At 41.7% G+C, this 10,551-nt stretch overlaps 1 protein-coding gene across 1 annotated transcript; it reads left to right on the top strand.

Moving 5' to 3' along the window:
- Positions 1-2,747: 2,747 nt before the first annotated feature.
- LOC136504963 (probable WRKY transcription factor 3) lies at positions 2,748-8,693 on the top strand. Its single transcript, XM_066500019.1, has 4 exons — positions 2,748-3,404; positions 4,652-5,313; positions 5,393-5,533; positions 8,018-8,693. Exons 1-4 carry the CDS (start codon positions 3,006-3,008, stop codon positions 8,283-8,285), a joined length of 1,470 nt encoding a protein of 489 aa, XP_066356116.1. The 5' UTR covers positions 2,748-3,005; the 3' UTR covers positions 8,286-8,693.
- Positions 8,694-10,551: the final 1,858 nt, after the last annotated feature.

A 10,551-nucleotide genomic window follows, 5' to 3' on the forward strand; every position in this document is an offset into this window, starting at 1 on the left:
CGTGCATGTACGTGAGCGTCTACATTTATACGGCGATTCAGAATTAAAAGGGATGGTCATCGAATTGTTATTGCTAGTTAAATATACGTTCAATAAAATATGAACTATAATGAAACATTAGTATTAAGTAAAGCAAAAAAATTTAATAGATATATCCTAGATAGGCAAACAAATTTCGATAAATCAAAATATTTTATTCTAATTATATTCTGTGTGATTTTGTTGTCTGAAAGATATGAATAATCAATATAACAAGATTTTCTTTATTATACTTTTTAATATAAACATAGATTATGTACTATATATATTATATATTATTGTTAGGGTGGGCCATGGCCCCCACTATCCCCCCATGGCTCCGCTAGTGCTTGTGGACACAGGACGAAGAGCTTGTCTTCGTTAGGGTTTTAGAGGCTCCTGGTTTCTAGGCTTAGAAGGGGTCACCATAGAGATCGTGCAAAATAGTGGGGGTAATGGTCAAGATGGTGGCAAGGTGGGGGTACTGTCTGTTGGGGGCGTGGTGCAAGTGGCAGGAGCGTCGGTTTGACCGTCTATTGGGGGCGGTGGTGCAGGTGGCAGGAGCATCGGTTTGAGATGAAAAAGACATTGTGTCTAGAATTAGCGATGGTGTTGAAGGAGAACTATGTAGTGATCGGGGCACGTCACAGTCATGGCTGAAACGCCCAAGCCGGATAAGCTAGCAACAACAACGGGAGCGTGGTGGAGAGCTGAAGATAATAAGATAGACGAGGCGAGCGTGCGGGAACTTTTTTGGCTGCACGCACACACCCAAGTAGAGTTCATATATAGACTTTCGCGCATACTCGATCTGATCGGTCGATTGTGAGTGATCCACTCGGCTCCTGTAAAATATGTCGTTGAGTACTACGTGCACCTTCTCCAAGAAACAAGACTTCTGCTATATCGCCTCATTGCACCGTAGCACCACCACCCATGTATCTCCTCAATGTTGGATCTATGTCACCATCCCCTGTGCATCGGTGACTATGTTGTGCAATCTCTTATCCACCATCTACCTACACATAGTAGGAGAGCATCTACACTAAAACTATGCTTTTAAAAAAAAATCATCCTGAAATAACTTCACATAAACTTTGGCTATTCTGTATCATACAAACATAAACATATGAAATCCAAAATTACTGCCACAACGTCCTATCTGAATGCAAACACAAATACCAAAATGTTACTGTTTAGAAAGGGTTATGAGAATTACTATTCACCGTATAAATACATCAAGCTAGACCAATTATAGATAAAAATATATAAATATTTATAGTATCAAATAAAAGTCATTAGATTAATTATGAAATATATTTTTATAATAAATTAATTTAGAGACATAAATATGAATATTATTCACTAAAAATTTAGTTAAACGTAGAGCGGTACGCTCGCCTATTTTTGACGACAGAGGTAACATTATTCACCGTACATATCCAGACTGCTCCCATCAATACTCCAATTATTGGAACGGGTAAGTAGCGCAATTAATTCCTGACGCATCCAGGGCAGGCACGAAAGCTGGAATTTCTTGCGCGCGGACTCATTCAATTGGGTGGGGGCTCGGACAGTTCTCTTCGCCGATGTCCTGTCGTCGTCGTCCCAGCCGTTGGATGCGCCATCGTCCGCCGTCCCCCCCCCCCCCCCCCCCCCCCCCCCCCCCGCGAAAACCTTGGATTTTTATTTTGTTTCGTTTGATTTGACGAATGGATGAAAAGAAAGAACAAAAAAAGGTAAACTACACCTACAGACAGTAGTTAGTTTGATTATTTTCTTTGTCTGCACCGAATCGGGACATGTTTGTTACTACACCGTACGCAGCTTTGGAGGCGAGGTGGAGGAAATCTGCCAGCCCCCCACAAAAACACTGTTCATCAGAACCAGTCATCAGTATTTTAAAGGAACAAGCAACGATATGACTCGGCACCGAACAGGGCGTCTGTTAGAAAAATCCGAGTGACACTGACATTCCCTTCTCCCATCGCTTTGTTTTATCGAAAGCCCACTCGACTAGTACAATAAGGTGCGCCAAATGGAGCTATAAAACTATCCCGTACACACTAAGCTGATTTCTGATATTTTACGTATAGACAGATGTGTCTTTGTCATGCATATCGATTATCCTCTTTACAAAACTGTCTCAAATTTCCCAAAAGGACACTTACCAACGTACTCCCACTCGCTGCAGCTACTGTTGTGGCTGCAGCTCTACCGTTCTAGACATGTAGTTTTACGTTTATAGTGGACATATATTGTGCAGCCATAGCTGCAACTACTTTTTTTTTAAAAAAAAACTATAGCCGTAGCTACTATAGAGCGCTCTAGATTGTCTATCAATTAAAGGGCATATCAACATACATATAGTTATTTATTAGTTGAGCCTAAAAACAGCTTAAATTATCTTTGGTTAACTAATAATTAGTTGAAAACTTAATTAAAAAAATAGTTCGCTCTCTACACCTAATTTAAACTAAGAATTAGTTAGCTAACAATTAATCTATGTATTCAAACAAATGTCCTCACACAGATGGTGGTGATGTAGCGAAAGGCTTTCTGTGTTTAATAAATTGATAAAGCGCAAAATATCTCCCATACATCTTTATACTCCTATCATGACAGAAATTCTAACAAAAGCAAATAAAAGCTTGGTTTCCTAACCTCTCTCCCCGCCACTCCGAGCTCCGAAGCCAACCGAGAGAAAGAGACACACACTGCAGAGGAGCAGGAGAGGAGGAAGAGAGCCAAAGTCAGAGTCTGCTCACCCAACCCAAAAAAAACCTCCACGAACAAATCAGTCGGTTTTAATTCGTATAACATTTCTCTCTCACATCGAACCAGCCCGTACCGATTTAATACCTAGCCAGAGTCAACGCCGGAAATCAAGAAGAAGAAGAAGAGGGGAATCCTCTCTCCTCCCTCGCCTCCCCTCTCTTTCTCTCTCTCTCTAGTCTTCCTCTCTTGCCTCCCGCCGTCCTGCGACCATGTCCGCGCGCCCGCCGCCGCCGCCGCGCCCGCGCCTGGCGCTGCCGCCGCGCTCGACGGCGGAGTCGCTCTTCACGGGCGCCGGCGACGCCAGCCCCGGCCCGCTCACGCTCGCTTCGGCGCTCTTCCCCTCTGACGCCGACGGCGGCGGCGGCGGAGGCGCCTCCTCCTCCGCCGCGACCTTCACGCAGCTCCTCACCGGCTCCCTGGCGCCGCCTCCGCAGCAGCAGCATGAGGCGGAGAGGGGACGAGGCGGCGGGGTCGCCAGGGCCGGCCCGGCGCTCTCGGTGGCGCCGCCGGCGTCGGCGTCCGCTGGCGCGTCCGTCTTCACGGTGCCCCCCGGCCTCAGCCCCTCCGGTTTGCTCGACTCCCCTGGGCTGCTCTTCTCGCCCGCCATGGTACGTCGTCACGGCGGCTGCAACCTCTTGCTGGAAGAAAATATTGCAACTTTTGTTTTTTGTTTTGTTTCAGGCGCAAAAAAAAACAGATTTTTGGATGCTGTTTGCGGTTCTTGGTTAATTAGCTTCGGTGAACTCATTTTGTTTGTGGTCTTACTAGCAACTACGTAATAAAATTCTAAAAACCGCATGTATGCTATAATCGCCTTTTTTTTGGCGTATTTATAGCGTTACTACGAGATATTAAGAGAGACAAGAGTTTTATTGATTCTATCTTTTAATACAAAAGACGGTTTTATATGTTCCTTATTTCATATTTTCATAGTTCATAGATTGTTCTGAAACATGTTCCATTGCTTTCCCTTGTGTCATGACTTTAATCTGGGTTCATCAATCTGTTCATCTATGGGGTTTTCTTTTGGATGATGCTAAAAAACAAGAAAGAAATTTTCAAGCAACATGGGAATCTGGAACTTCAGAAAGGCACCACTTTTGCAGTTCCGTCAGTGCTTTTAGTGAGATGGTTACATATAATGCAGTACTGATCATGTAGCGATCAGGCCCATATGTTTGTCCCAAAACACATAAAGCCACCTTACTATATTTGTGTGTGGCACTGCAGGGCGCTGAATAGTATCAGCCTACTAAGATAGATAGGTGATGCTTCTTGATCTTTTAGATATGCCAATTGCGAAGTGGTGATACGGTACATGTACATTGCATTGCATTAACATAATTGTACTACTGCCAGCATGATGGTTGCAAGTTGGCACGCTATCTTGATTCTGATAGGACAAACTTTCCTGTAAAAAAATGTTATTTGCTTCTTGCTTTTGGTATTCTATCTATTCATAGAGTAATTTGGAAGCATGTTGCTCATTTTGATGCATTTATATATACTGGCCTCCAATTTGCTCTGCTCTGCAGCAGAAGTTGTAAAAAGGCTCATAGTTTGTTTGCATTGAATCAGTGTTCCATATTCACAGTATCTGGTAGGTATATAGCAATTTGGAGGCTAAGCTTGTAGCTGGACTTGTGATTTTGTTAATATAAATCCTGAACTAAGTAAACTAGTATAAATGGGGAACAGAGTTGACCATTTGATGGTAAGAACAGTCAAACTGTCATAAATTCTAATTCAATATTTCCTACCTAAGCAGTGTCCATTTCTGGAGCTTCTGCTTTAGTCCTGAAGAAATAGAGTGAATTGAAATTTTCTGATGACTACCTATTCAATATGTCTACAGGGGGGGTTTGGAATGTCGCACCAGCAGGCTCTGGCTCAAGTTACAGCCCAAGCAACCCATTCTCCACTCAGAATGTTTGATCACCTTGAACATCCATCTTTCTCCACAGCTGCAACAACATCTGGAGCTCTACAGCATATGAATTCTGCAGCCAGTATGGCAGGAATTTCAGATATGACAATGGCAACAGCAAACAATGAGAATGCATCCTTTCAGTCTGCTGAGGCATCTCAGAGGTATCAAGTTAATGCCCCTGTTGATAAGCCTGCTGATGATGGCTATAACTGGCGGAAATATGGTCAGAAGGTGGTAAAGGGCAGTGATTGTCCAAGGAGCTATTACAAATGCACTCATCCCAATTGTCTGGTCAAGAAAAAGGTAGAGCACGCAGAGGATGGTCAGATATCTGAGATCATATACAAAGGCAAACACAATCACCAACGTCCACCAAATAAGCGGGCAAAAGACGGCAACTCTTCAGCAGCTGATCAAAATGAACAATCTAATGATACCACATCTGGCTTGTCAGGTGCCAAGAGAGATCAGGACAATATATATGGGATGTCTGAGCAAGCATCTGGTTTAAGTGACGGAGATGATATGGATGATGGTGAATCAAGGCCACACGAAGTGGATGACGCTGATAATGAGAACAAAAGAAGGTTTGTTTAGCTCTCAGTGCAACTCTACACCACTATGATCAGATTGTTGTTTCATAAAATTAATTCCTTTAATGCTCAGGAATATACAAATTTCTTCACAAAGGACCTTGTCAGAGCCTAAGATTATTGTGCAAACAACCAGTGAGGTTGATCTTTTGGATGATGGTTATAGATGGCGCAAGTATGGGCAGAAGGTAGTCAAAGGGAATCCTCATCCAAGGTATGTTGTGTCCTCTTCAGTGTGATCTGTGTCATTTTTATATCTGCTCACTCTTTTTGGAAATTCCGTATGGAATGTAAGGGGTAGGCAATAAGATTTGTCTGTCTCTGGATTGATGTCACAATATATTCAAAGTTATTTTGTTCATAATAAGATGTTACCAAACTCATGCCGTCTTTTGGATAATATTGCCATTCTTACTTTCACTAGTCGCTATATATCTACAATCTTTCACTTCAGCGTTTTGAAGTTAAATATTTTGGTTTCATTTGCATGTCTCTTATAATCTGCTGGGAATCCTGTAAAAGATAAAAGGAATATGTTAGGAATTGCATATGTGTGACCTTGAATTATTCATTGATAGTTCATACAGATACCAATATTATCTAATTCATGCATCAGTGCAACTTGGAAGGAGTGCTATCAAGTCATCAAGTTAATTGCAATTAGTCATCCTAGTCGATATCCTGCACTCGGCTAGGGGCGATTGGTCGCCCTAGTCAATATCCTGGACTCACTAGGGGCTACGACTCGATTAGGCCATAGTTTTCTGGTCGTCCGATTAGTCGTACGATTAGGGGGTGGACAACGAGAAACAGAATGGAATTGTTGGGCAGCTTAGGACATGGGCTGCATCTGGGATGGCTTAGGCCACTTGGCTTATGTTTTTTAGCCCAATTTGCAACCCTACATGCAGCCACACCCTATCTTCATGCTTGATTAGTACTCTAGAACATATAGTAATTAGTATATATTGGGTATATTAGGGCCTGTTTGGTTTGCACCTCCTAAAGTTTAGTCACCTAAACCAGCTCTTAAACTTTAGTCACCCCCTGTTTGGTTTGGTGGACTAAAAGAGGTCGTTTAGTCCCTCTTAGTCAGGGTGTTTGGCTCCAAAGTGACTAAAAGGTGAGGCAGCCTGACTAAAAGGTGAGGTTTTGTCCCATTTAGCAACATTTGAGTGACTAGTTGGCTAAAGCCCATTTAGTCCCATTTAGTCAAAGTGTTTGGGTAAAAAGCGACTAAATGGGACTAGATTTAGGAGGTGAAGAGTGAACCAAACACCCCCTTAGTCCTGATATATATACGATTACTAGGACTGACCAGGGCCGACTACTCAGCCTAGTCGACAACTAATCGCAACTAGTCGCCTGGTTGGTCCCATGGTGACTAGGATGAACTAGACGACCTGATAACATTGCTTGCAAGTACTTTTTTCAGCCAGTAACAGTGAAATGCTAGTGTCTTGCCCTGGCTTGTGTTATTGATGGAGCACGTTAGCTTAGTTAATGGTTCCTTGAAACATGTCTTGTTAAATATTATGTGTTTCTCTCCCTGAATGAGTTGGATATGATGGGTGCATATCTACATATTTCATTTAAAAGGAACCTAACCTACCATACATGCCAAAGTAATGTAGCCACTAAACATGCATGTCTAGTTAATCAATTGCTTTTGTTTAATGTTTCATCCAGAACCTCTTTAATGGTTCCATCAACAGACTTCTGAAATAGCTTCTAGCTCAAAAATGGAAAAAGAAAAACCTCAGATTGTTAGGTTTGTGCTTGCACTGTGTGGCTTATTGGTGTAAAAGAGTTAATAAGGTTTATCCCACTCCTGTGAAATGATGGTAATATGTCCACACTGATCAATGACACATGATATGTTGCGTGAACGGCGGTGTCAATGGCAAGAGCGCGCTGCCAGCCTGGGGAAACTGCACCAGGGTGTGAATGGAGGCCCCATGTTGGGAACGATGCCTCGGTGATAGAATGCATACCACCAACGTCCCTTACAACACCAGGAGCGCCGCTGAGGCACCCACATCCCCTTTGGTGGGCGGCTGTGGCCTGCAGCCATCTAGCTGGTTGCTCATGTCAGAACGCACACACTGGCAGATGGACAGATTGGTCAGAGCTGCTATTATCATGGAATGTGGTTTCTGTGTTGATATTAATGAGCGCCTTAGACTTCGTTATGCTGTCCTAAAGCATTGTCATTCTTTTTAAAACATTTGAAATCTAGATACTCAAAGTAAATCATCAGAGTGCTGGACGTCATCTGTGTAATTAACCTTAGATCACATACTCCATCTGAACCATTCCATTGATGTCATGAATTTAATGGCATTTATCATTTCATGTCTAGGCCGACGAGAAGTCAATCATTCAATGTCAGAAGCAAACTCATTGTTAACCGCCATAGACTGTTTGGTGGTGAAGTTTGAAAGAAAGGGTAGACTAGTAGGATAATGAAGAAAATTAAAACAGAGTAGCTATTATCTGAGCCTCATAAAATATTTCTAGAAACGATGGGTTGGCTAGAGGTAAGATTATTCATTGAAACTATCTTAACTGGGGGCAAAGGTTGTTGGATTATGATATACCTCTCTATGCGGCATTGCATAAAAACCATGGCATGTACTTTTACCTTACTGTTTGATTATTCACTCATTATCTACATGATACACCTCTCTGCCTGTAGGAGTTACTACAAATGCACATTTGCTGGATGCAATGTCAGGAAGCACATTGAGAGGGCTTCATCAGACCCTAAGGCTGTCATAACAACCTATGAAGGAAAACATAACCATGAACCACCAGTTGGTCGGGGCAACAACCAGAATGCAGGAATATCACAACAGAAAGGGCAGAACAACATATCTAGTAATCAAGCTTCACTTCCGAGACCAGACTTCAGCAACGCTAACCAGATGCCGCTTGGGATCTTACAATTCAAGAGCGAGCAATAGTAACATCCATTTTGACTCCGTTCAGAACCTTGCTGCTCAATGTTGTTTGGATGACGTTCTTTTGGCAAATATCGGATACCTACAATTCGTACAGTCATATGGCATCACAGTTTCTTAAAGTCTGATAATTGAAATGGTATCAGTTTGCAGTTTTTTACATAGATACACAGGATAGCTGATACGGCTCCATCATTTCTAGTTTGTACATGTTATTAAGTTCAAGCATGCAGAATGTTATACTTATACCAGCTAGGTGGAAGTTATTTATATATGCTTATGATGTTTTATAGATGGATCAGTGGTATACATGTTGATCTTCTGATTTTATTCCCAACATCCAACAAGATCTTGTATGTATTGTAATAAGATTGAAAAGAGAAGTGAATGTACAGATGCTTTTCAGTTACATTTTGCTTGTTGTAATTTGTAGCTTTCAAGAAAGTCTAGTTTGCTATGTCATTTTCTTTTCCTCCTTCCAAATTTGGTTTGCTTAGTCTTCTGTGATCACTATTATCAAGAACATGTTGAAAGTAAAAAGCACCATTTTGCATCTGGCTGCGAACTATCCCTGATGTCTAAGCCGTTAGGAATGTCTGTACAATTCTTATTCAGTTCTGGCGCTGCTACTTCTTGTCAGACCAATTCCAAAGCTATGTAAATTCAATCTGAGAAAAAAAAAACATTATACTTTTCCTTCGATTTTCTTGTGCTAAATAGTAAATTGAAACTTATTTTTTTGCGAGGGGATTGAAACTGTGTCTAGCTACAAGTACAATGATTCATGTGCGTAGGCTCTAAAGCTGTCTCAGATCGACAATTGGCATGCCTGCCCCACCATTATATGAGGTACAATAGTTCTTTTTCTCAACTTTGGCACTTCCTCTGTTTCTAGCCTAACGGCAGTACGTTTTTATTAGAAAATGGAAAAAGTTTCCGGCCTCTACGACCGTGCACTCAGCCAAACTAAATATATATGCAACCTATGCACCTAAGCATATTTTCATTCTTTTGTCATGGACACTATTATCACTGCAACAATTTCATGCACATCACTGTCAAGATCGGCTAGAATGTCATAATCTAATGTTGCTGCATCTGCTCCGAATCTCAGGTACAATTAGGTTGGTTGAGCGCAAACTTTTTGAAGGAAAAAAAATATATCATTAGGTCATAACCTCCATGAATGATATTCAGGGTGAAATTTGACAAGGACATTTGATCCTAATTGTAACCAGTGCCTTACCTTATTTTATTCCTCTGAGTTAGAGGCTTCCTGAACCACACTTGAAGCTAAAGTTACGTTTGGCCGAATGCTTCTGTCCTGATATGATAGCATCACCTAAGTAGGGCTAATCATGTGTGATAGCATATTAGAGTTTTTCTTAGCTTGGATATCTCCTACAACTTTGTCGGAATTGTACCATAAACCTTATGTATTGCATCTTGCAAGTACTACGTAACATGATGCCTTATATGCTTGTATCATATTTTAAATAGACTAAATTTCACTAGCGGTCCTTAAACTTGTTCCGAGTTCTTAGCCGGGTTATGGTACTTGCAAATTGCACGTTCGGAGTTCCGAGGTTTGTGGCATGCTCATTAGTTTCTTTGACGAAGTTGTGTTCTATTTTAGCATTCTTTGCTACTAGTTTCCCGAAAATAACAATGCACAAGTCACAAGATGTTATGAATGCTTACCAACCTGTGCATCCTCGTTCCAGAAAACATAATAGAACAGCAAAACACAGTAACTTAACTGAAAGCCAGAGAATTTGTACTCATCTCTCATTGGGTTGGGTCATACATACCAAAAGCCTATCAACTTCACTATGCCCTAGCTTTTCCTCCCAATTATTATTCATGTAGCCTAGCTAGTCCCCAGGTACAACTTTTTGTGATCCAATGACCAATGACACCGAAAGTCCATGCCTCTACTGGACCAGAGTTGTAACATTGTGGCGCTGGGAATCTGCACATATTTCCCAGATCTGGATTGGATTGGAGTCCATGAATAAAGCTACACACAGAGAGACAGAGAGAAAAAGCTGTTGCAAAATCATTGAAATTTTCACCACTCACTCACTGACTTGTCCAAGTTGATCTGTACATGCACTCCTACAGTAGCATGTGCTCTTCTCCTGCTTGTTGCTTTGCTTTGGAATCAAGGAAAGATGCACTTGAAAATGGTGGGCTCAGGATCTCAACGACTGAACCAAATTGCTGGGTGGCATGTCAGGGTGGCTGGGTGGGGATCTTATCCATCACA

This window comes from Miscanthus floridulus, chromosome 14 (genome assembly GCF_019320115.1).
Source record: "Miscanthus floridulus cultivar M001 chromosome 14, ASM1932011v1, whole genome shotgun sequence".
NCBI classification, from domain to species: domain Eukaryota; kingdom Viridiplantae; phylum Streptophyta; class Magnoliopsida; order Poales; family Poaceae; genus Miscanthus; species Miscanthus floridulus.

Coding starts and splice junctions, on each gene's coding strand:
- LOC136504963 (XM_066500019.1), top strand. CDS start 3,006: ATGTCCGCGCGCCCGCCGCCGCCGCCGCGCCCGCGCCTGGCGCTGCCG. Junction 3,405..4,651: donor TGCTCTTCTCGCCCGCCATG/GTACGTCGTCAC, acceptor ATATGTCTACAG/GGGGGGTTTGGAATGTCGCA. Junction 5,534..8,017: donor AAAGGGAATCCTCATCCAAG/GTATGTTGTGTC, acceptor CTCTGCCTGTAG/GAGTTACTACAAATGCACAT.